Here is a 27517-nt window from a genome sequence, read left to right on the forward strand (position 1 = left end):
TTCCAGATGTATGTCATACCCAGTGTCATGTGATTTTCTTTTACAATGGGGTATTGTGGGTTCAGAGTGTGTATGTGCCTGTGAGTACATCTGAAAGGCAGATGGAAGTTCAGCATTGATAATATGTTACTGGAACCCCAAGACCTTTCAAGTTTTATATACAGTTTCTGCTTCCTTGGTTCTATTATTTTGTACATCTCACTCGAGACATTGGTAAGGATAGCCCTGTGTGAACACAAATTTCTGTGATTTTTTTAGGCGTTGGTGACCTTCAAGGATGTGGCTGTAGACTTCACCCAGGAAGAGTGGAACCTGTTAGACACAACCCAAAGAAAGCTGTTCAGAGAAGTGATGCTGGAGAATATCAGTAACCTGGTCTCAGTAGGTGAGACTCTCAGACTTTATTTACCACCTATATTTATCTATTTTCTGTATAAGATCTATCTGATCTACCTATATATTGATCATAAATCATCTTCTATTTTTTAAGTCAGGTATCTAAATCAGCTTCTCCAAATTGTATAATCTTTCTTACATTATACTTTTATATTTTATAATTGTGATACATTTATATTGTGCAAACAATCCCTAAATAAATTTGTTTCTTCATTTTTTATTTACATCGAGTTCACCCCAATAGAATTTAATCTTCTTGACCACAATTTTTTTGTCTTTCTTTATTTTTTTAATATTACATTAAAAAAATATGAGGTCCCCATATACCCCATCCCCCTCACCCCACGCCTCCCCCCATAACAACAATCTCCTCTATCATCATGAGACATTCATTGTATTTGGTGAATATATCTCTGAGCACTGCTGCACCTCATGGTCAGTTGTCCACATCATAGCCCACACTCTCCCACTTTCCACCCAGTGGGCCATGGGAGGACATAGAATGTCTGGTAACTGTCCCTGCAGCACCACCCAGGACAACTCCAGGTCCCGAAAACACCCCCACAGCTCATCTCTTCCTCCCACTCCCTATCCCCAGCAGCCACCTTGGCCACTTTCTCCCCACCAATGCCACATTTTTTTTGATTCCTAATCACAATAGTTCATGAATAGAATATCAGTAAGTCCACTCTAATCCATACTCTATTCCCCCATCCAGTGGATGTTGGAATGGTTGTGTCCACTCCACATCTCTATCAAGAGGGGCTCAGATTCCACTTGGATACTGGATGCAATCCTGCCTTCAGTTTCAGGCACTCTTGGCTCCGTGGTGTGGTGGTTGACCCTCTTCAACTCCATGTTAGCTGAGTAGGGTAAGTCCAATAAACCAGAGTGTAGGAGCTGAAGTCTCTTGAGGCTCAGGGCCTGGCTATCACATGGTCAGTCCAGAGATTCAGATCCCCTGGGTATATATTAAGCCCCAGCACCAACTACAGTTCTGGTAAAGTAAAAGGAAAGGTTTGTGAAAAGAGATCACATCTGAGTACAGCTCCATCACACAGAAACACCAACTCCAAAGAAGGGCCAACTGACATGGCACTGACATCCATCTGCCATGACCATAGAACCTGTGGGTCTCTGTACCCTCAGAAGAACCAGTACCTGGGGTTGTATATCCTTTATCTGTCTCTGGGACTCTGCTGAGGTGTGCATAAGGTCAACCCCTCTATTAACCTCCCGGTTCTTTTTTTTTTTTTTTTTTTTTTAAAGATTTATTTATTTATTTAATTCTCCCCCCTCCCCTGGTTGTTCTCTGTGTCTGTTTGCTGCATCTTGTTTCTTTGTCTGCTTCTCTTGTTGTCAGCGGCACGGGAAGTGTGGGTGGCGACATTCCTGGGCGGGCTGCACTTTCTTTTGCACTGGGTGGCTCTCCTTCTAGGGTGCACTCCTTGTGTGTGGGGGCTCCCCTATGCAGGGGACACCCCTGCGTGGCAGGGCACTCCTTGCCCACATCAGCACTGCACATGGGCCAGCTCCACACAGGTCAGGGAGGCCTGGGGTTTGAACTGCGTGCCTCCCATGTGGTAGACCGATGCCCTAACCACTGGGCAAAGTCCATTTCCCTCCCGGGTATTTATTGGAGACTCATAGCCATATAAACACATGTGTCCTTTCTATTTCCCCCTTGATTCAGGTCAAAAAGCATTTTTAACACTTGTTATTATATACAGACTGAGATATTCTGCTGGTCCCAGTTGAACCTTTTGTTCAAGGTCATTTTCTAGTTACATCATCAGCTGGTACATGATAGTAATCCCTCGGCACCAGGGAGGCTCATCCCCTGGAGTCATGTCCCATGCTTGGGGGAAGGCAACACATTTACATGCTGTGTTTGGCTTTGAATCTGGCCACATTTGAGCAACACGGTGGCTCTCTGGAGGTAACTCTTAGGCACACTGCTGCTCTAGGCCTTGTTCTTATTTCAAGTGCACAGGCTCACAAGTATAGTCATTAGTATCAGGGGCTCATTGTTGGACCTTCATTCTTTTTTGCTGTTGCAGTTGGGGGATTATTGCTGTTCCTTTAGAGACTGTGGTTGAGCTTCCCTGGCTAGGAACTCAGTACTCCCTTAGTTGTTGTTTTTAATTGTATCCACTATGAAAATATCCAAACATTTTTATGTACCCTCGATATATGCCCTGTGTGTCCCCTGTCAATAACATCCCACACCAGTCTTCCTCCGCTGCCATTGTTGAATCTTGCTGTGATCCAAAACTTCCTGAAAAGTGAAGCCCAATATATTGACAGGTTCCCTTAATAGTAAAATGGAATATAGCAATGAGTTTAAATGTTAGATACAGAATACATATTAATTTGGAAAAATTCTACATCCTAACTTTTCTTTTTTCTAATTATTAACCTTATCTTCACAAGAGTTTTAGATCACAGTAATTCATATATAGAATTTACAGTACTCCCACATATCCAACATAAAACCTTTTCCCTTCCACAGCAATAATCTTTTTACATATTCATACTATATTTACTGAAACTGATGTACAGATATTGAGACAATAGCTTTCAAACAAGGTAACATTTGTGTTTACATTGTGGATTATATTTTAGACTATACAATTTTCTAAATTTTTAGTTATCTTTTACATTATGATTTACATTTTAGCCTATCAGCATCTATATATTTCTGGTGTAATTTTACATGTCTTCTATCCATCCTTGCATACTCTTGTGGAACACTTCTATTGCCCACACAGTTACATTTGTTCCATCTATTCAATACTTCTTTCCCCCTCCCTTTAGGGCCCACAGTGACAGTCAATCTCCATTGCTTGAAGGGCCATGTTCAGAGATACTTGCAACAGTGTTGAGGACTTGACATGCTCAACTGCCCTAATGCCCTGGGAGCCAGCATTTCTCTTGAGAGAAACAGTTCCCTCTATTTGATGGCAATAGTCCTCCCCAGGATGTGGGTATACCTTCAGTCTCATTATACGGGTCTCTATCCAATGATATAACCCACTCTGGCAAAACGAGCATTCACATATCCCTTGGAGCCTGTCCTGCATCAGATTATCTGCTTTAAGCATCTTAAACGGGTAACTTTCCTTATTATATTTTTGAAAAGGTTTTCTCAGCATTATACTCTCAACCAAATACCTGACAATCTCCTATATTCATATGTTGCCCCAACCCCCCTCCCCCAATTTCTTGGGCAGTATTACCCACCCTCCCATCCCTAGCCCCGCTCAAGCCTACAAAGCCCCACCCAAAGGTAACCCTATGCCCCCATTTTATCCCTTCTTTGTACAATACTTACCTCCAGCTTATCATAGATTTCACCCATGTAGATGTCACCTTACATCCTTCCTCTACCCTCTGATTTCCTCTAAGCCTATCATCCAGTCTCTAGCTCTCTGAGTAGGTTCGTTTACTTATTTCGTATCATTGAGGTCATGTATTTGTCTTTCAGTGCCTGGGTTGCTTCACTCAATATAAGGTTCTCAAGATTCATCCATGTTATCCCATGTGTTTGTACTGTATTTGTTCTTAAAGCTGAATTGTATTCCATTGTATGTATATACCACATTTTATTTATCCATTCATTGGTTGATGGGCATTTGGGTTGATTCCAACGTTTGGCAATAGTGAACAATGCTGCTATAAACATTGGTGTACATGTATCGGTTTGTGTCCTTGTTTTCAGTTCTGCTGAGTATATACCCAGCAGGGGAATACCTGGGTCATTTGTCAAATCTATGGTTAGTTTTTTGAGAAACCACCAACCTGTCTTCCAGAATGGTTGGATCCTTCTGCATTCCCACCAGCAGTGGATGAGTTTTCCTCTTCCTCCACATCCTCTCCTGCATTTGTAGTCTTCTTTTTTTCATATCTGCTAAAGTTATCGAGTAAGATTGTATCTCATTGTAGTTTTGATTTGCATTTCCCTGACAGCTAGAGATTTGGAGCATTTTTCTTGTGCTTTTTAGTCATTTGTATTTCTTCTTTGGGGAAGTGTCTGTTTAAGTCTTTTTCCCATTTTTTAAATGGGTTGTTTATCTTTTTCTTTCCAAGACATAGGAGTTCTTTATATATGCAAGTTATAAGTCTTCTATCAGATATATGGTTACCAAATATTTTCTACCATTGTGTATGCTCTCTTTTCACTTTCTTGACAGCCTCCTTTGAGGTGTAGAAGGTTTTAATTTTGAGGAGGTCCCATTTATCTATTTGTTCTTTTGCTGCTTGTGCTTTTGGTGTGAAGTTCATGAATCCAATTCCTATTACAAGGTTTTGTAGATGCTTCCCTACACTGCTTTCCAAAGTCTGTATGGTCTTGGCTCTTATATTTAGGTTTTTGATCCATCTTGAGTTGATTTTTGTATAAGATGTGAGAGCGTAATCCTCTTTCATTCTTTTACATATGGATATCCAGGTCTCCAGGTACCATTTGTTGAATAGGTCATTCTCTCCCAGTTGAGAGTGTTTGATGGCTTTATCAAATATTATATGGCTATATATATGAGGATCTATATCAGAACTCTCAATTCGGTTCCATTGGTCTGTGTGTCTCTCTTGTGCCAATATCATACTATTTTCACTACTGTAGCTTTGTAGTATGTTTTGAAGTCAGGTAGTGTGATTCCTCCAATTTCAGTTTTCTTTTTCAGTATGTCTTTGGCTATTCAGGGCCTCTTTCCTTTCCAAATAAATTTCATAGGTATTTTTTCTGGTTCCTTAAAGAATGCTGTGTTAATTTTTATTGGGATTGCATTGAATGTGTAGATCACTTTTGGTAGGATAGACATCTTAATAATATTTAGTCTTCCTATCCATGAACAGGGAATATTCTTCCATTTATTTGGGTCTCCTTTGATTTCCTTGAACAGTCTTTTGTATTTCTCTGTGTATAAGTATTTTACATCTTTAGTTAAATTTATTCATATTTATTTGACTTTTTCATTGACTGTTGTAAATGATATTTGTTTCTTGATTTCCTCCTGAGCTTGCTCATTATTGGTGTACAGAAACACTACTGTTTTTTGCACATTGATCTTATTGTTACAGACTAGTGATATCAACCAGACTCAGACTCTGAATAAAGTTCGAATTGAGAGCTTTATTAGCTGTGTGGCGACTGCCTCGTCCTATGCAGAGGGGAGAGCAGCCTCGAGTTGTGGGGGAAGTTTGCTTATATAGGCTTTTAGGTTCAGGGAAGGGGGCAATAGCTCAGCAAGCAAGCATGTACAGGAGCAGGTGTTTGCAGTTAATCAAGTGCTGGGAATTCTATCAGGGAAGACAAGCAGTTGGGGAGTTTTTGTTATTTACAGGGGTCTGAGTCAGGTTGGTCTTTTGGCAGGGGCTGACGAGACTTTCTACAGGAGGTGGCCTTGACATAAGGTTTTACAGTTGAGCAAGCTTGTTACAGAAGCGAGATATATGCAGTTAGGGGGCTGTGGAATTATCCTCTTGGGTGGGAGTGGTTACAGGTTCCTACTTCTCCACATTATAACCTGCGACTTTCCTAAACTCATTTATGAGTTCTAGGTCTTTGCTGTAGACCTCTCATGGTTTTCTATGTATAGGATCATGTCATCTGCAAATAATGAAATTTTGACTTCTTCCTTTCCAATTTGAATGCTTTTTGTATCTGGTTCTTGCCCCAGTGCTCGAGCAAGTACTTCTAAGACAATGTTATATAGAAGACGTGAGAGGGGCATCCTTGTCTTGTTCCTGATCTTAGAGGGAAGGATTTTAGTATTTCACCATTGTAAATGATGTTGGCTGTCATTTTTTCATATATACTCTTTATCGTGTTCAAAAAGTTTTCTTGTATTCCAATCTTTTGGAGTGTTTTTATCAAGAAAGGGTGCTATATTTTGTCAAATGCATTTTCTGCAACTATAGATAGAATCATGTGATTTTTTCCCATCAATCTGTTTATATGATGTTTTACATTGATTGATTTTCTTATGTTGAACCATCCTTGCATACCCGAAATGAATCCCATTGGTCATGGTGTGTAATTCATTTAATGTGCTGTTGAATACAGTTAGCAGGTATTTTTTTGAGGATTTTTGCATCTTGGTTTATTAGAGAAATTGGTCTATAATTTTCCTTTCTTGTCGTGTCTTTGTTTGGTTTTGGTACTAGGGTAATGTTGGCATCATAGAATGAGTTAGGTAATGTTCCTTCTCTTTCAATTTTTTGGAAGAGTTTCAGCAGGATTGATGTTAGTTTTTTCTGGAATGTTTTGTTGAATTCACCTGTGAAACCATCTGGCCCAGGGCTCTTCTTAGTTGGGAGGCTTTTAATGACTGATTCTATCTCTTTACTTGTGATTGGTTTGTTGAGATCATCAATTTCTTCTTTCATCAACACAGGCTGCTTAAGTGTTTCTAGGAATTTGTCCATTTCCTCTGAATTGTCATTTTTGTTGGAATATAGTTTTTCAAAGTATCCTCTTATGATAGTCTTTATTTCTGTGGGGTCAGTGGTGATACCTCCTTTCTCATTTCTTATTTTGTGTATTTCCATCTTGTCTCTTTTTTTCTTTGTTAGTCTAGCTAAGGGTATGTCAATTTTATTGTTCCTCTCAAAGAACCAGCTCTTGGTCTTGTTTATCTTTTCAAGTTCTTTCTCATTTTCTATTTCATTTAGTTCTGCTCTTATCTTTGTTATTTCTTTCTTTCTTCTTCCTGTGTGGTTACTTTTTTTTTTTTTTTACTAATTGCTCCAAATGTGCAGTTAGTTCTTCAATTTTTGCTCTTCTTTTTTGATGTATGAATTTATGGCTATAAATTTCCCTCTCACGACTGCTTTTGCTGCATCCCATACGTTTTGGTATGTTGTGTTATCATTTTCATTAGTTTCAAGGTAGTTATTAATTTCTTTTGAGATTTCCTCTTTGACCCACTGTTTTTCTAAGAGTGAGCTGTTTAATTTTCCATATCTTTGTGTGAAATCTGGGCCTCTAGCCCTTGCAGATTTCCGGCTTCACTCCACTGTGGTCAGAGATATTATTTTGTATGATTTCAATCTTTCTGAATTCACCGAGTCTTTCTTTGTGGCCTAGCATATGGCCTTTCTTGGAGAATGATCCATGTGCACTTGAGAAAAATTTGCTGTAATGATCTGTAAATGTCTATTAGATCCAGCTCCTTTAATATACTGTTCAAAGTTTTTGTTTCATTACTGATTATCTTTTGAGGTGTTCTGTCCAAAGTTGATAGTGGTGTATTAAAGTCTCCCACTATAATTGTAGAGGCATCTATTCTTTCACTTAGTTTTTCCAGTGTTTGCCTCACGTATTGGAGGTGACCTTGTTAGGAGCTTAAATATTTATGATTCTTCGTTCTTCCTGAAAGATTATCCCTTTCACTAATACGTGGTATCCTTCTTTGTCTCACAATTGTTTCACATTTAAAGTCTATTTTGTCTGATATTAGTATTGCTACACCTGCTTTTTTTTGGTTATTGTTTGCTTGTATGATTGTTTTCCAGACATTCACTTTCAATCTCCACGAATTCCTGGGTCTAAGATGTGTTTCTTGTAGATAGCATATAGATGGGTCATATTTCCTTATCCATTCTTCCAGTCTGAATCTTTTCATAGGTGAGTTTAATCCATTGACATTTAGTGTTATTACTTTCAAGGAATTATTGATGTTAGCCATATTTTGTTTGGACTTGTGTTTGTCATATTTTTTGTTTTTTTCCTTCTCTTTTTGTCCTTTTTGTTGCTCTTACTCTCCTCCAACTCTGCCTTTCCTGTTTTTTTCTTTCTTCCTGCCAAAGTGTCTTTAGTATTTCTTGAATGGCAGAATTCTTGTTGGCATACTCTTTTTATTTATCTTTATCTGTGAATATTTTGGACACTCCATCATTTTTAAATGCTAGTTTAGCTGGGTAGAGTATTATTGTTTGGGAATTTTTTTCTTTTAGTACCTTGACTATATCAAACCACTGCCTTCTTTCCTCCATAGTTTCACATGAGTAATTGGCACTTAATCTTATGGGTCCTCCCTTGTGTGTGATGGTTCTCTTTTCTCTTGCTGTTTTTAGAATTTTCTCTTTGTCTTGAACATTGGATAATTTGACAAGTATATGTCTTGGGGTGGGCCTGTTGGGGTTTATGATATTTGGGGTGCATTGTGCTTCTTGGATATGTACATCTGCCTCTCTCAGTAGATTTGGGAAGTTTTCAGCCATTATTTCCTGTAACACCTCTTCTGACCCCTTTCCCTTCTCTTCTCCTTCTGGGATGCCTATAATATGTATGTTTGTTTATTTTGCATTGTCATTCAGGTCCCTAAGTCCTAGCTGGATTTTTTCTATCTTTTTATCAATCAAGTCTACCTCTGTTTGATTTCCGATATACTGTCTTCCACATCACTAATTCTCTCCTCCGCCTCTTCTAATCTGCTGCTATTTGCTGCAAGTTTATTTTTCATTTCTTGAACTGTGATGTTCATCACCGTCATATCTGTTTTCTCTTTGCATAGGTCTGCAATTTCAAAGTGTTTTCTTCATAATGTTAATCTCTTCCTTTACTTCATTAAGATGGTCTTTAATATATGTATTGAGATCTTTCATTACTTGTCTGATGTTCTGCTCCCCTTCCTGGTTTTTAGTTTGTTCATTGGAATGGGCCATGTTTTCTTGATTTTGGTTTGGTTTGTAGTTTTTTGTTGCTGTCTCATCATTCTATCTTGACAGGTTTTATCAGTTCCTGAGGGTCTTTGTATAATCTTGGCTATTAATTAGTTGTTGTTTGTGTGTAAGTGTTATATCTTCTCTTTGTCACTTTTTTCTTCTTACTCTCTTTTCTTGTTGCTGGCTAAGTTCACTCTTGCAAGAATCTCCTCTGGCACCTTCCCACTAAATCGGTGTCCAGACACCTCCTGTCCTGCAAGCATCCAAAACAGCCCAGTCTAGCAGGACTCTAACCCTAATCAGCTGCTTCTTTGCAGGAGAGATTATGAGGTGCACTCACTCAGACACCCTCTTGCCCCTCCTCCTTGACCACAATTTAATGTCTTTCTTGAATTTTAAGTTCCAACACTCAGGACTATGGTGAAATAAGTATTCTCTTCCAAGTGCTTGGCTGTGGCTTCAGAAAACAGTAGTAGAAACATTACTTACATACTTTTCCATATAGAATTTACATCATTTTTTGGGAATTTATATTAATTGGATTATTTCTGAATATAATATTCAATCACTTTGAAAACAGATTTCAAACCATTTAGAATATAGACAATTCTGCAGTCTCTCTTTTTACTAGTACATGGGTAACAACAAACAGTGGTCCTCATTGAAATGGGCAAAAGGTCAAGAGTTACAGAGTCTGTTTAAATATTGTCAATGATCTAAGTTCAAGTTATTGTTGCGTTGCTGACTTTCAATGCTTACCCTATTCTTTGGTACCTTGTGATGTACATCATGATCATGACTTGTTACTATCATAACTCAAAATTCAGGTAATTTTTTTTCATACAAACAGGATATCAATTCTGCAAAAGAGACGTGCTTTTCCAGTTGGAACAGGAAGAAGTGTCAAGAGAAGGAATAGGTTTTCCTCAATACCAGAATCCAGGTGAACTGTAAAGACCTCTGCATTAGAAGAGGGGTCTCATGATAAAGTATGTGCTTGAATATTTTAATTTCAGGATTCCTTAAGTGTGTAATGATTTCTTTTTTTTTAATTAGGTATTTTTTATAAAGATTTATTTCCTCCCCTCCCTCCCCCCTGCCCCAGTTGTCTGTTCTCTGTGTCTATTTGCTACTTCGTCTTCTTTGTCTGCTTCTGTTGTTGTCAGCGGCACAGAAATCTGTGTTTCTTTTTCTTGTGTCATCTTGTGTCAGCTCTCTGTGTTTGCAGTGCTATTCCTGGGCAGGCTGCACTTTCTTTCGTGCTGGGCAGATCTCCTTACGGGGTGCAGTCCTTGCACGTGGGGCTCCCCTACATGGGGGACACCCCTGTGTGGCATGACAATCCTTGCGCACATCAGCACTGCACATGGGCCAGCTGCACATGGGTCAAGGAGGCCCAGGGTTTGAACCATGGACCTCCCATGTTGCAGACATATGCCCTATCCACTGGACCAAGTCTGCTACCTATAATGATTTCTTCAGTTTTCTTTATACGAGTTATGATTTCTAAAATGTAGCTGAAGATATTGGGGAAATTTTAGTCACGTGTTTGTTGCATGCATTTCTTAACCATTATTGAGTGTCTTTCGCATTGGGAAAGGGATATTTGTTTGCTATTGTAATTACACTGTCACATAATAATCCTTGTCTTGTTCCTATTCTTGGAAGATTGTTTTCCATATTTTTACCTCACTGACGTCCCAACTTTTTTCTCACATTGCATATCTCAAAATCCTTTCAGACTGTTATGTCCTAGAATTATCTTATTTATGACTTTGATATTCTTTCCCAGCTAATTGTGAATGTGGGAAACATACTGAAAGGGATATTTGGAACTTTCTAAATTTTTCTTCCCCTAAAACTATTCTAACAATTTATTCTGCCTTTTTTCAATTACTACAGGGAGGCAGTATGCCTTTAAAACATGGGAAATGATAGAAGTGATATTCAGTCAACCTACCTGTAGGAAAGACCCTTCTAAAATCATGTCATTGGTAAGTTCAATTTTATATACCCTAGTGTTCCAAATAGATACCCAATGATGGAATAAATTAGGAATTCAGTAAATCATGAAATTAAAATTAATGTTCGAATTAAGTGCTAATCCAGCAAAAATTTGTGATAGTTTGAGTTTTCAGTAAAAACCTAAACACAAACTCTAACCTGAGTTCACATAAAAATCAAATTGTATAAGCAGGTTTTATGAATGTAATCTTTGAAACATGAAGCTAAAAATGGATCAGATACCTCTGCAATTAGAGTGTTATAATAGAGAAAATCTCTGTGTATGGATTAGAATACTTTTATATGGAACCAACATGGCAGATATTTTAATTGGATACTACCACTAGTGTATTAGTTTAGGTTTCATATATAGGGAAATGTAGAAATTCACTTAAATGGACAAAAGTTTTACAGTCTCTCATCTCATTCCCCACAGCACAGATCTCACACCCACAAGAATTCCTTTAAATGTAATTCTTTGCAAGAAGATTCTTCTCACACATCCATAGTGAACCAATATGCATTGATTCACCTAACAAAGAAATCCTATTTCAGGAAACCACCTCCAGCAGTTCTCAGTGGCTATTCATGTGTTAAACAACATAAGCATCTTCACCATACAAGTAAATCATATGAGTGCTACCAAAGTGATAAAAATTATATCCAATGCTCTGACCTCAGGCAATACAATGTAACTCCCATTGGAGAGAAAACCCATGCATATCATCTAGGTGGGAAAGCCTTCACTACATCCTCTTCCCTTAAACAGCATGAAGGATGTCACATTGGAGGAAAACCACATGAATGTCAACAGTGTGGGAAAACCTATAGTCATTATACTTCCCTTAAATATCATGAGAGAACTCACACTGGGGAGAAACCCCATGAATGTCATCTTTGTGGGAAAGCCTTCATTCAGTCATCTGCCCTCAAAAAACATGAAAGAACTCACACTGGAGAGAAACCCCATGAATGTCATCTATGCAAGAAAGCTTTCAGTCAACATTCCAATCTTCGACAACATGAGAGAACTCACACTGGAGGGAAAACCCATGAATGCCATCTCTGTGGGAAAGCCTTCAGTAGATTATCTTCCCTTAAACAACATGGGAGATGTCACCCTGGAGGAAAACCACATGAATGTCCTCTGTGTGGGAAAACCTATAGTCATTATGCTTCCCTTAAATATCATGAAAGAACTCATGCTGGAGAGAAACCGCATGAATGCCATCACTGTGGGAAAGCTTTCACTAAATTATCTGTCCTTAAACGACATGAGAGATGTCACACTGGAGAAAAACCACATGAATGTCATCTGTGTGGGAAAACTTATAGTCAATATACTTCCCTTAAATATCATGAGAGAACTCACACTGGAGAGAAACCCCATGAATGTCATCTTTGTGGGAAAGCCTTCATTCAACTATGTCAGCTAAAACAACATGAAAGAACTCACACTGGAGAGAAACCCCATGAATGTCGTCTTTGTGGGAAAGCCTACGTTCAGTCATCTTCCCTCAAAAAACATGAAAGAACTCACACTGGAGAGAAACCCCATGAATGTCATCTATGCAAGAAAGCTTTCAGTCAACGTTCCTATCTTCAACAACATGAGAGAACTCACACTGGAGAGAAACCCCATGAATGCCATCTCTGTGGAAAAGCCTTCACTACATTATCTTTCCTTAAACAACATGAGAGATGTCACACTGGAGAAAAACCACATGAATGTCATCTGTGTGGGAAAACCTATAGTCATTATACTTCACTTAAATATCATGAAAGAACTCACACTGGAGAGAAACCCCATGAATGCCATCACTGTGGAAAAGCTTTCACTAAATTATCTGTCCTTAAACAACATGAGAGATGTCACACTGGAGAAAAACCACATGAATGTCATCTGTGTGGGAAAACCTATAGTCATTATACTTCACTTAAATATCATGAAAGAACTCACACTGGAGAGAAACCCCATGAATGCCATCTCTGTGGGAAAGCCTTCACTACATTATCTGTCCTTAAACAACATGAGAGATGTCACACTGGAGAAAAACCACATGAATGTCATCTGTGTGGGAAAACCTATAGTCATTATACTTCACTTAAATATCATGAAAGAACTCACACTGGAGAGAAACCCCATGAATGCCATCACTGTGGGAAAGCCTTCACTAAATTATCTATCCTTAAACAACATGAGAGATGTCACACTGAAAAAAAAACACATGAATGTCATCTGTGTGGGAAAACCTATAGTCATTATACTTCCCTTAAATATCACGAGAGAATTCACACTGGAGAGAAACCCCATGAATGTCATCTTTGTGGGAAAGCCTTCATTCAACTATGTCACCTAAAACAACATGAAAGAACTCATACTGGAGAGAAACCCCATGAATGTCATCTATGTGGGAAAGCTTTCAGTCAACTTACTTCTCTTAAACAACATGAGAGAACACACTGGAGAGAAACGCCATGAATGTCATCTATGTGGGAACACCTTCATTCACCTTACTAGCCTAAAGCACCATGTGAGAACTCACACTGGAGAGAAACCTCATGAATGTCATCTATGTGGGAAAGCCTTCATTCATCTACATAACCTAAAACAACATGTGAGAACTCACACTGGAGAGAAACGCTATGAATGTCATCTTTGTGGGAAAGCCTTCAGTCAATATGCTAGTCTTCAACAACATATGAGAATTCACACTGGAGAGAAACACTATGAATGTTGTCTATGTGGGAAAATTTTCACTTTGAGTTCTGCCCTCATGAAATGAGAGAATTCATGCTTGACAGAAATCATGATATATGTATGAGGAAACATTAATTATTCTAACCTTGGACAACAGGAGATTACTCAAACTGGAGAGAATCCCTGTGAATGCTGAAAATTTGAGAAAGCAACCAGTCAGTATTCTTACTTTAAATGTAAAAACTCACAGTATAATAGTTTTGGGTATGAAAGAGACTTCAGCCATAGATTGAACCTTTAAACATACCAAGAACTCACATAGTCAATTAATGGTGTTTTTAATCTCTTCAGTAGTTCCTGTACTTATCCATACTACTTCAATAGCTTGCATGTATACTGTGAGCCTCTGAACCCCCACCATTTTTTACTTGTTATCACATATATTTGTGCATTGAATGTACCAAAGGCTTTATTTATCACTACCTTTTTTACATTTGCATTTAGGCACTTGTAGGAAGCAAGATGTGGAGTTACATACCAAACAGTACAATACAGTAATGCTGGAATTTTACAATTATCCAAATGGTTATCTGTACTGCAGACCATTGTTTCTTTAGGGTGTTTTGAAGTACTCACTAGGTAGTACTTTTCATTTCAGTACCTAGTGTCTTTTCATTTCAGTCTGAAAAACTCCCATTACTATTGCTTGTGAGGCAGGTCTAGTAGTGATGAGTTCCCTCAGCTTTTGTTTAAGAGAGAACGTCTTAATTTCTCCCTCATATTTTTCTACCCCACCTCCCCTCCACCCTTCTCTTTTTGCTGCCTGTGTCCATTTGCAGTGTGAACTTCTGTGTCTTTTTTTTTTCTTGGTGTTGTTTTTGCTTCTCATTTTCTCCTCTAGGATGCACTGGGATTTGACCCTGGAGACTCTGATGTGGAAAAAGTTTCCCTGTACTTGTGCCACCTCAGTTCCTTGTTTCTGTTGTTGTCTTGCCTTGACTCCCCTTCATCTCTTTTTTTTTTTCTGTTGCATCATTATCTTGCTCCATGGCTCACTGTGTGGGCACTTGCTCACCACATGGGCACTGGCTCACCATGCAGGCACTGGTTTACTGTGCACTGGCTCATTGCATATGTGGACGCAGGCACTGACACACCATTTGGGTCACTGCATGGTCACTGGCTTGCCGCATGGGGCTGGCTCACCATGTGGGCATGCCTATACCAGGAGCCCCAAGGATCAAACCTGGATCATTTTTGAAAGAGCAGCTAACGGTATAAATTCTTGTCTGGCATTTGTTTTCCTTCAGAACTTTTAGTATTTCAACATTCTGCCCTCTTGCCTTCATTGAGTTCTGGTGAGAAATCAATCACTTCTCAATCTAATTGTATGTAAAATGTTCCTTTTCTCTTGCAGCTTTCAGAACTCTTCATTGTCCTTTGCATTTGGTAGTGTAATCAATATATGGTGGATTATATTTTTTCATGGTTATCCCATTTTTTCATGGTTATCCCATGGTGATCACCAAGCTTCTTGGATTTGCATAATCACACCTTCTTAAAAGTTTGTGAATGTCTCTTTTTTTAAAAAATATCCTTCTGGCCCTTTTTATCTTCTCCATCTGGCAAAGCCAGATATATCGGTATGGAGTAGGTGTTTTAGGCTATTTTCACTTTCAATATTTCTTTTCTTTTTGTCCTCCTCAGCCTAACTCACTTCAAATGTTTTTATTCAAGATCACTGCCAGCTCTAATCTACTCTTAAAACCCTCCTGAAAATTTCTCATAACAGGTATTATGGGCTTCAACTCCAGTACTATTATTTTGTTACTTTTACTTAAATTATTTACATTTTTCTCTTTACTTAAATTTTCATATTACTCATTTATTGTTTTTCTGATATACTTTAGTTCTTTACCTGGACTTTCATTCACCCTCTTTAGAGTTTTTAAGACCTCTTTTTAAAATACTTTGTTCATTATGTCCACATTCTCATCTTCATTGGAATTTTCTGTATTTTTATCTGCTTCCCTTTGAATGGATGATCATTTCCTGTTTCTCATTTTGTATTTTGTTGTTTTCCTTGCACATTCTATGTGTTAATATTTTAAATATCAATTCTTGTATTTATGCCTGGGATGGATTTTTTCATTTTGTAAACAGCTAGTGAGATGACAAACATTTTCTTGGGCTTCAGCCCTCTTATCAGGAAGGCTTGTCAAGGCAAATATACTGTGCAGGGTTTTCCTTGTCTTTCTGGGCCTCCATCTTGTCCTGTGTCTTTGTTTGTTAGTTGTTTTGGAGTTTCACTATTTACAAGAATTTGGTTTTCTGCTCTTTTCCTAGTATATAGACAGCCCTCTCCTGAGTATTTGAAGCTGCAGGCCTTTGTCTCAAACTGTTCCACTTCTATAGTTTTTTATACTTATTTCATTGCCTCATGCTGCTTTTGTATAGTGTAAATTCTGGAAGGAAGGTCACCCCAGAGATGAATTTCCCAAGTTGTTCTTTCCTAGGCAAAAAAGAGCCAGGGACTAATGAAGGGTTGCAGGCTTGCTCCAATGTGTCCTGTGGAGATGGAGAGTAAGGACAGCAAAACTTGAATGCCTTCCTAAAGCTGAGCTTTTCTAGCCTGGCAACAAATGCAGCACTTCAATTTACTCTCCCCCACAACCCTGGGGACGTACTGCTTCTTTAAATCACCACTGCCTCTGCCTCTGTCCAGTAAAGGTTGGTAAATGCCACCATGTTTGTGCAGAGAAGTTTGAAACAATAGCTTCCTCCATTACCATTACCCAGTGATCTTAACTCAATAATAAAAAGCTGCGGTCAATGATCAGGTGTGCCTGTCCTGTTCTTGGGGAATAGGATTTTTAAATACCTTTCTGCCAGTGGCAACTAGCCAGGGTCTGTACCCCATGGGGGTGGCCTTTTGTGAGATTGTATGATGGGAACCAGCTGCCACTTAGAGATTGTAATTACAGTTTTTTATTATAGTTTATTGGCCTTTTCCTTCTCTTCCATGGATGTTGTACAGTGTTATACTGGACTTGGACATTTGAAATAGGTGTTTCAGATATTCCCTGCCTGTCTTATAGTTGTGAAAGGATTGAGTACTGGAACTCCCTACTCTGTTATCTTTCTAATGTCTCATAATTTTGATTTCACCTGCAGGTCTCCATCTTCAATTCTCATAATCTCCTAAACAATGAATGACCTCACACAACAATATTATTCTTGGAGGCCTGATTGTAATCTTGGTTCCAGAATGAAAAGAGATATAAGAAACCATGAGCCAGGCACTGGTAGCCCCTACCTCATTGGTCTCAGGATTAAACCAGTTTAACAGCTCCCTGGTATTCATGGCAGATTCTTAAAGTCCCATTTATTGATCCCCTTCCTCAAGAGGATGAAGACATCATGCTATAGGTACCTGAAATGTGGGGCATTACCTCTACCCAGGATAGTAGACAAGGTTGAAACATTGACTGCCACCAACTTTGTGCAGAGCAGGTTGAAGTAATAACTTCCCCCAGAGCCATTCCTCAGTGATCTCAACTCAGTAATCAAAAACTGTGATCAGTGATAAGCTGTAGACTGTTTACTACACAAATGCTTTGGTCCTGTATTGCTCAAGACACCACCATACATACGAAAGATATGAAAGAAAGTTTAAAATAATGGCCAAAAAGTCAACCTATTCCATTCCATAATTTGCAAGGTACTCTCCTTGCAGCCCCCCAAATCAGTGGAACAAAGTTGCTTTGTAGTGCATCTTGGGGACATAGGCTCAGGCACAAAAAATCTTGTAGTAAGTGAAGAGTTTATTAGCTAGCACAAATGGCCAAAAGGTACAATCATGGCCAGTCTCCCAGGCAGGCTTACTACTCAGGCCAGAGTTGGTAGATGCCTGCTCTGCATGCTCCACTAGGAGAGAGTGACTCTGTACTGTTTCAGTATTGAGTATTTATACACTCAGAGGGAAGATGACAATAAATCTTAACACATTTGATCTTACTCATTTCGCAATTTGGAATGTTGTGCACTTATATACACTGAAAAACTGGCATTATGGTAAATCACTGTACCTTGATGGTGCTTTATTCACAGCAGGCCTAATTAAATGCCAGAAAAGATAGCCATTGTTTCATACAATGATTTGAAGAAATTGAAGGAATTAAAAACAGAATTATCATGTATAGACTTTCATTAATAGCAATCCTTCAGTATCGGTTGATCAGTTTGAACAAATGGACCACACTGATCTGCAATGTCAATAATAGTGGTAACCATGTGTGGGTGCCAGGATGTTGTATGGGAATTCCCTAAATTGTTATTGTAATTTTTCTGTAAATATGAATCTACACATCTCTAAATATAAAGTTAAAACCTAATCACACTAAAGAAAAATGACTACTACTTTGACTAGTAAAGTATAGGTGGTTACAGAGATATCCTTTCATGTGAGGAGATGAAGTGAGCTTCAGGCTTAGTTATGAAGAATTTGAAGGAGGCAGCCATTCAAAGTGCTAAGGCAAGAGCTTTCATGGCAGCAATCACAGGAAGGGCAAATGCTTTAAATGGGGAAAGAAGTTCCCCAGTTCAAGGAACAGAAGAGAGAGTGGGGGAAATTGGTTGGGAATGCAATTGGAGAGCTGAGAAGAAAGCAGATCACATGGGACTTTGGAATCTGTATGGAGAGTGATAGGAGCAGGGTAGAAGCAACAGCAGGAACATGGCATGTTTCTGGGCAAGTTAACCCTTAATTGTTCTAACCTACTAAGGTAAGGAATAGTCAAATGGGTAAGAAGATGTTTCTGCTTAACTTAGTGAATCTATCCAAAACATGCCAATTGATGAACAATATACTTGGATAAGCAAATATTAATAGGCCTATTTCAGTTGGCCTTGACTATGTTGCTTCTCATCTTGCCCCAACAACCTTGCTCAATCCCTTCAGATGTCTCCCCTCCCTCTCTCTGGCTTTCTCTTGGCACACAAGCATGCTCTCCCCTCTCTTTATGTCTCATCCAAAACTGAAATATCTGCTTTGCTAAAGGCCGTCACTACTGTAAGTACTGCTCCCTCAATCTCCTCTCAGAGCTAAGGTTCTTAGATGAGTCAGTCATTACTTGACACTACTTACTCATTTCCAATTCAACTAGCTGTGATCTTGTCACAAAACTACTCCAGTGAAAATGCTCTTCTATGGACCATTTACATTTAAGTTCTTAATTGTAATGGACACATTCCTCTTTATCTTCTTGATCATTTCTTTCTGATTTCTCTCATTATTTATAGGTTTGATTATATTTTTCCCTACTCCCACCTTGGCTTTTCAACTTCCTTCCTACCCTTTGGTTTCTTCATTCTCAGGGTAGTCTTCCACAATTTATCCCTTTCCTGTTGATGCCCAAAATTTCAAACTCCTACCCATATACCCCACACTCTAATACAATTTGGAGTGACCACTTCCAAGTTATGGATTCAACTGAATCAAAATACAAGTGAACCCAACTCTTCACATCTGTGAGAACTGTCTCCTCAGCCCCACATCTGAATTTCCAGTTGAACTCTCATAGACACCTCAAACTAAAGCTCTTCATACAATGTTCTTCCCCCTCTTCCCTGTCAGGGTGCAGTCACCACCAGTGCTCTAAGCCAGAAGATTGAAGATTTCCTTGGCATGTCCTGCTCTCTCATTCATTAATGCACTTAGTGATGATGTGCCAACTCTACTGCCTAAATACTTTTTCTTAATTTCCCTCCTCTTCCCTGTTTTTCCTGCTATAGACTTATCCCAAGTGTTCATTACTTGTATCCTGGCTCTCTATCACAAGATTTCTCCTAGTTCCTCTGCCTCTTGATGGAACGTTTTCCAATTCATCCTCTATATTGATGCTATTAAAAATATAACAACCCTATTAAAAATCTTTCACTGGTTTATGTAGTCTCCACAGTAAAGTCCAAATTCCTCAACATTTCATACCAAAAATCTCATGGTCTGGCCACAGTTCATCTCTCCAGGCTCACCCCTACCATCTCATCAGAGTTATGTATCCTAGAGGTCAGGATATTCTAAAAAGGTTCTGAGGAGAAATTCACAAATTATTAATAAAATTCTGAACAAATAATTTTAATTTGTGAAAGTGGGGAAATTGGTTTAAACACAGTGATGGGCATTAAGAATAACCATGAAAAGAACAGAATGTAAATTTTGAGTACTGAACTCCTGTTTTTCATTGAAAACCCATTTACATCCTTAGGAGTTCAGTTTAGAAAATGCTACTGAGGGCATTTGGAACAACTTACAACAGGTCCTAGAATATGCTGTGCTCCCTTGCTTCTCCATCTCTGTGTGGGATACCATCCATTCATTCAATTATTTTTTAGTGCAAAAACATTGTACATCAACTGTTTATACTAAAACTAGTATAGGTTGGACATTCAGAGGGAGAAAATGATCTACATGAGCCAAATTAGAAAACGTGCTTTAAAAAATCAGGCTGAATGTTATGAACTTGGCAGTAAAAAGTATGAGGAACGGAATTGGGGAAGATCATGAGACAGTAACCTTGCCCCATCCTTCTACTATCTCTGAGGTAGATGTCAGGGTTTTATTTTAGGTATTTTGAGGCATAGATATTAAGTATGCATATATTTAAAGTTATATTTTCTTCATGTATTCATTTGTTATGAAATATCCATCATTGTCTCTAGTAATTTTCTTGTAAAGTCTATTTTGTCTGATACTAATATAATTACTCCAGTTCTCTATTGGTTTCTGCTTGAATGATATGTCTTTTCCCATCATTTTATTTTCACTCTATTTGTGTCTTTAATCTAAGATGGGTCTCTTGTAGACAGTACATAGTTAGATCTTGTAAATTTATCCAGTTTGATGATCTGTGATATTGGGCTGTTTAGGCAATTCACATTCAATGGGTTGTTGGCATTTCTGGAATTATAAATCTATATTAGTAGTTATTTATTTTCTATATCTTCTCTCTTGTTTGTTCTTCTGTTTTGTATAACTTATTAGTGTACCCTTTAAATTAATTTGTTTACTTTTAGCATTTCCTTTAGTTATTCCTTTTAGAGTCTTATTGAAAGATTGGAATACAGCTTATTTTATACATTCTACTTCAGATCAATCCAGAAATACAGACACTTTTCTCTAATGTACCTCTATTTCTTTTCCATTTTCTTTAGGTTGTTATAATATATATTTTTTATATGTTACAAATGCTCCATGTAATAATTACTGATTTATACAATTTTCCTTCTCATAAATTAAAATAAAAAATAAAATGTTTACCTATAGAAGCTTTTATATTAATCCACATATTTATCATTTCTTGTGCTCTTCTCTATCTTGGATTATCTTTATTTGACTTTCATTTTGCTAGATATAGAATTCATACTTGACAGTGTTTTTCTTGCAGTGCTTTGACAATGTCATTCCACTGCTTTGTGGCCACTGTCCATTAATTTTATTGATACTCCACTTTATGTAATGCATCATTTTTCTCTTGTTGCTTTCACGATTTTCTCATTGTACTTGATTTTAGTTTTCTTTTTCTTCTGAATTAAACTATGAGTAAGTGTGTCACATAATAAAGGAAGGGAGAAGACAGAACAATTCTACTCAAGTAACCAATATTTAAATAATCTACCTACTAAAGTAATTAACATTTTGCAGGAATGATTAGGCATACTGTATAATTTAAAAATATAACTTGTGTGGAGACAGTAGCAGGAGAGACTTTTGATGTAGCAGAATCTGTTTTGAAATTAATTTTCTTGTGGGTCCTCACATGGCAGTGATTTTTAGAAGACTGGCAGTAGCTTCTCTGATATTCTCATGAGCTCACAAGTTTGTTGGCTGAAGGGCTTTTCACGTGTGCACACTTGAAGGGCTTCTCCACTTTGTGAATCTTCTGGTGCACATTGAGGTCTGATGTCTGGAAGAAACCTTTCTTGACACATAGCACAAACAAATGGTCTCCCATTCCTGTGTCTTCTCTGGTAGGTGTCTAGCTGAAGTGGTACCTAGTGATCCTGGGATAGTTCTCACACTTGTATGATTTGGGGGAACTATGGACACTTTCTTGGTTTATTCCATGTCTGGATGTGCTATAATTGCTTTGCTTGGTAGGGACAGGCTTAGAGCTGGCTAGATCTATCCTGAGAAGAAACTGTGGTTCTACCTCCACTGGGACATCTTGAGAAGGTCCTCTTAGGGATCCTTTCTGGGATACAGAGGAGCCAAGCTCTGCTCTTCTGGAGTTATGCAGGTTCTCCCAAGTTCACACCCCTCTTCAGGCTTAGGACTATTATCTTCCTGAATAATAACCAGAGTAGGTAATTGATTGACTCAATTAGTAATACTGTCATTTACTTGATTGTAATATCACAGAACTGTTGATATTCCCCTGCTTGTTCTGTTTGAAGGGGAATATTTTGGGGACCATGGAAGGGTGTCGTCATACTCCTCTTGGATTCCTGCTGACATTTTTTCCCATGAGATGAGTACTTAAGGTCATATTCTCTGAGAAGTGGGCTTCCTGTCCCTGCATGTGGACATGAACAAAATCAGGTGACCTCATGTAATCATTGGTCAGATCTTCCATGAGTTTCTCTAGGATTCTGCTTGAATTGCAGTTCCCTCTCAAAGTGGACCAGTTTTTGCAGTATCCATTCATCATAAACTGTTCCAGGAGCAATTGAGAAAAAATTTCTTCCTTGCTGTGATTATCTGGCTGCAGCCACAAGTGAAATGCCTTACAGAATATTTTTAATTTCTGCTTTTCAAATGAGCCATTGTTGGTTTGATATGGGCTGAGCTGAGAACACTGAAACTTAGAGTTCACACCTCTCTTCTAGACATTTGTTCCTTGTATGGGTCCTTGTATTTTTCATAGTTTCTCTGTGCTGTGTGGATCTCTTTGTATATATCCTAGCAGGGTTTGTTTTTAACTTCCTAGATATGAATATTGTTTATCATTAAATCTAGGTCATTGTTGGTCTTTATTTCTTCAAATGTTTTTCTTCCCCTTCTCTACTTCTAGGAGTCCAATTACATGGAAGTTGGTATATTTGATGTTTCTCACAGATGACTGACATTCTCTTAATTTTCCCTCAGGAATTTTTAGTTGGATTCTGAAGAATGGATTTTATTGTTTCAAGATTCATTCTTTTGCTGTCTTGAATTACCTGTTGCATTACTCTTCAGAATTTTTCATGAGTTACTGTTTCACCAACACTAAAATTTCTTTTTTAAATAATTTTTATCTCCTTAGAAATTCCTTTTCTTGCTTCATTGTAGCCATACTGTCTTTTCATTCATTAAATATGATCTTTTTTAGTTCTTGGAACACATAGAATAGCTGTTTGATATCTTCATTTGAAAGACTTCTGGAGATAGTTAAGGACCAATCTTCTTCCCTGCATTTCCCCCTGTGTTTGAAACACTTTCATTTTCTGAAAACTAATCATTGTGGATGACTTAAAATATTTTACCATGTTTGGGTTCTTATTTTTCTTATGGTGCTTACTGCTGATGTTGCTAATTTTTTAATTCATATTTTTATTTTGGTCTTGCTTGGACTAAATCTATAGTTTCTCTCTCCCCTGTACTATACAGCAGTATATGTCTGTTCTTGGTATATGTGTGTGAATATATGTGCATAAACACACAAATATGTAATATATTTTATATAGCATTTATTACATAATTCTTGCTGTCTTCCTGTGGGTTGCACCTCTTTCTATGTGAATTAAGTATCACCTAATAAATGTGCAGAGGTTGATTTTAACCACTGTGGACCACTAAGGGTTCAATCCTTTGCTCATCAGTCTACATGGGAAGAAGATTATTGAAAGTTCCCTGAGATTACTACCAATCTCTAACTGGTGATGCAACTAGAAAGAGAACTTGAATAAAAGGGTCAACTCAGAACAGCAGAATATCTCAGCCTACATCTTGAATCTAGTATTAAAAACTGCTCCTTGACTTTGAATAAAAGGGGGAAATGGCAAAGACAAATTAGTTTATGTGGCTAAGAGTCTTCCAGAAAGAATCAGGAAGTCATCAGAGGGGTCATGCTTACACACACCTCAGCAGGATCCCAGAGAGAGCCAAAGTAAATACAACCCTAGGTGCTGGTTCTCCTGAAGGCTATGGAGAGCTGCAGGGTATATAGTCATGGCAAATGGATTTGTAGTTTTAAGGCATGTGAAAGGGCCCTATTTTGGAATTTGTGCTCCTGAGTGTGATGGAGCTGGACTCAGATGTGACCTTCCTGCACATTCCTCTTCTGTCACTTCTACTGAATCTGTTGTTGGCACTAGGGATGGTGCATACTCAGGGAACTTGAATCTCTGGACTGCCCATGTGCCAGCTGGGCCCTGAACCTCAGCAGAGTTTTGACTCCTACTCTCTGGTTCATTGGATTTACCCAGGTCTGCTAACAGGGAGGTGAAGATGGTCAACCACCACACCAGGGAATCAAGAGTGCCAACACTACTGCATGCAGAGGAATTGCATCCATCATCCATGTGGAATCTAAACCCCCTCTTGATCTAAAGGTAGAGTGGACATCACCATCCCAGGATCCACAGAATGGAGGAATAAAGTATGGATTAGACTGGACACACTGATATTCTAGTATAAAACTATTGTGACTAATAATAGAAGAAATTGTAGCATTGAAGTGGAGAAAGTGGCCACAGTAGTTGCTGAGGGCAGGAAGAGGGAAGAAAAGATGTGATGTGGGGGCATTTTGGGGACTCTGAGTTTCCCTAAGTGATATTGCAGGGTCAGATGCTGGACTTTATATATTCTGCCATAACCCAATGAATGTACTGGGGAAGAGTGTGAACCACAGGGTAAACTATTATCCATGTTATGCAATAGTGCTCAAAAATGTGTTTGCTGAGTGTGGAGTGTGCCACAATGATTGAGGAGTTTGTTGGTGTGGGAGGAATGGGTTGGGGGGCTGGGTGGTATACAGGAACCTCATATTTTTTAATGTAACTTTTTTGTGATGTTTCTATCTTCAAAAATTACAATTTACAAAAATGATGGGGTGGGGGTGGGGAGTGGGTTATATGGGAAGCTCATGTTTTTTATTTTTTTAATGTTGTTTAATGTAAATTCTTTGTGATCTATTAACTTTAATAAAAACATATAAAAAAATAAAACCAAGAAAAAAAAGTCTGAGATATCCAAGAATGAAAAGGTTACACAGGAAAGAGAGTTCTTTGTTATTAGAGTTGGTTGTAACAGATACTGAAAGTGGTCATTTTTATCTTCTTGATCTTAATACTACCACACAGTAGTATTAGAAAAAATAGGAGAGCTAAGCAGACTTGGCCCAGTGGTTAGGGCATCTGTCTACCACATGGGAGTTCTGCGGTTCAAACCCTGGGCCTCCTTGACCCATGCGGAGCTGGCCCATGTGCAGTGCTGATGCACGCAAGGAGTGCTGTGCCACACGGGTGTCCTCGTGTAGGGGAGCCCCACACACAAGGAATGTGCCCTGTTAAGGTGAGCCACCCAGCACAAAAGAAAGTGCAGCCTGCCCAGGAATGGTGCTGCATGGAGAGCTGACACAGCAAGATGATGCAACAGAGAGAAACACAGATTCCCGTGCCACTGACAACAACAGAAGCAGACAAAGAAGAACACACAGCAAATAGAGAACAGACAACTGGGAGGGGGGAAGGGGAGATAATTAATAAAAAATAAATAAATCTTAAAAAAAAATAGGAGGAGACATAAGTAATTACACCATGTAATTGAGGCAAAGATTTATTACCAACAAGCCACCACCTGAACACTGCAGACTTTGGAGGAAAGTACTGGTTTAGTACTCTATCCTCCAAAACTAAGATAGCAAATTCCTGTTGCTTAAGCCAGCCTGGATATGGTAGTCTTAAAGCATCCCTGGAAAACTAATATAGTATTGATGAGTCTAGAATGATATCTGTCACTCTCCATCTTCCATTGACTCAGGCAAGTACAAGGACCTGAAATTTTATGAAACAGAGTAAAAAGTTTAGAATGGTTCCAGAAACTTTATCTTGGAGACAATTGGAGGCAATAATCCTTCATAAGCTATATAAATGATTTCCAAAAATTTTGCTTCTGTACTTACAAAAGACATTTTAAAAGTTATGTAACCCTGGCACATTTTTAACTTGACTTCTTAACATTTTTCTCATAAATTTACATAGCTCCAAATGATATACCTGATACACTGCATTTACTGCAGTTTTTAAAATAAGACTTCTATATCATTTAAGTGAATCTCTATCATCTAAATAGAGTTCATATCACTGTTTAAAAATACACAAATTGACTTTTCATAATCAAACACAAATGTGTGTTCCCATTTCTTCTTGAACTTCTAGTTCCATTTTACGTCCTGACAAATGTTATCTCAGATTAAAATGTAATATTAAAGCAGTATATTTACATTTGAAAATATTTTGTTCACCCATCAACACTACTTTGCAAGAAATGTTTGAATGTGGATTAAATGTTATTTAAAGGTGTCCTAGTTAAAAAATAAGTAAAAGGAAATTTCCCTAACATTTTTGTATCTGCTGTGATGTTTCCTTTGCTACACACTTTCAGTTCTCCTAAGTGCATGTGTATAGCCTCAGGATCAGCTAGGATTGTATGGATGATAGGGCCTATATTAGTCATCCAAAGGGATGCTGATGCAAAATATCAGAAGTCTGTTGGCTTTTTAAAAGGGTATTTATTTGGAGTAGGAATTTACAGGCACTAGGCCATAGAGCATAATTTACTTCCCTCACCAAAGTCTGTTTTCCTGCGTTGGAGCAAGATGGCTGCTGATATCTGCAGGGTTCAGATTTCCTAGGTTCCTCTCTTCCCAATGCTTGCTTCTGGCCAGGATCAGGGTTCCTCTCTTCCCAGGGCTTACTTCTCTCTGGACTCAGGGTTCTTCTCTTCCTGGGGAATGCTTCCCTTTCAACTGTGTGCTTAATTACCGGGGCTCCGACTTAAGACTTCAGCATCAAACTCCAATATCAAAACTCCAACATCAAAACCCCTACCTTTAAAAAATTTTTAATTTTGTCTTCAAAAAAGTTTTAGATCACAGTAACATCACATATGCACTATAGGGGACTCCCATATATTCAACATCAAACCCTTTTCCTATTTCCGTAGCAATGATCTTTTTACATGGTCATGTTATATTTGCTACAGCTGATGTACCAATATTGAAAATAGCTACCAAAAAATAAAACAAAATGAATATATATATATATATATATATATGTAAAAGAAAATAGCTACCAAACATGATTCCACTTGGTTTACATTATGGTTTATATTTTAGACTGTACACCTTTCTAAATTTTAAGTCACATTATGGTTTACATTATAGTTTACATTTTAGACTATATACTTCTCTAAATTTTTGGTGAAATTTAACATGTCCTATATCTATCATTTCATGATCTTGTGGAACACTATGCTGATGAGCCCATGTGCCTAAAATTTCAACTAGGCCTAGAGCTGCAGGGTACCTAAGAGTTATTTCCTGAGAGCCTCCATGTTGCTCAAATGTGGCCACTCTCTAACCCAAACTCAGCATGTAAATGCATTACCTTCCCTCCAGCATGGGACATTATTCCTAGGGATGAGCCTCCCTGGCACTGAGGGATTACTGCCAATCACCAGCTGGTGATGCAACTAGAAAAAGACCT

The 27517-nt window shown here is 38.2% G+C and overlaps 1 protein-coding gene across 3 annotated transcripts in view; it reads left to right on the plus strand.

Annotated features, from left to right (window-relative positions):
* The window catches only part of LOC101417520 (zinc finger protein 709-like), a 41549-nt gene extending 15198 nt beyond the window's left edge, over positions 1-26351 (plus strand). For 2 of the 3 annotated variants that reach the window (XM_058281128.1, XM_058281127.2), the window contains exons 4-7: positions 259-385; positions 9917-10009; positions 10969-11060; positions 11507-16604. In XM_058281128.1, the coding sequence (XP_058137111.1) occupies positions 259-385; positions 9917-10009; positions 10969-11060; positions 11507-13552 (2358 nt within the window). In that variant the 3' untranslated portion in view covers positions 13553-16604. Of the gene's footprint in view, positions 1-258; positions 386-9916; positions 10010-10968; positions 11061-11506; positions 16605-24235 lie in introns of those variants that run through there. The other variant, XM_058281129.2, reaches the window with a different exon arrangement.
* The last annotated feature ends 1166 nt before the right edge of the window (positions 26352-27517 follow it).

This window comes from Dasypus novemcinctus, chromosome 19 (genome assembly GCF_030445035.2).
Source record: "Dasypus novemcinctus isolate mDasNov1 chromosome 19, mDasNov1.1.hap2, whole genome shotgun sequence".
Lineage (NCBI taxonomy): Eukaryota > Metazoa > Chordata > Mammalia > Cingulata > Dasypodidae > Dasypus > Dasypus novemcinctus.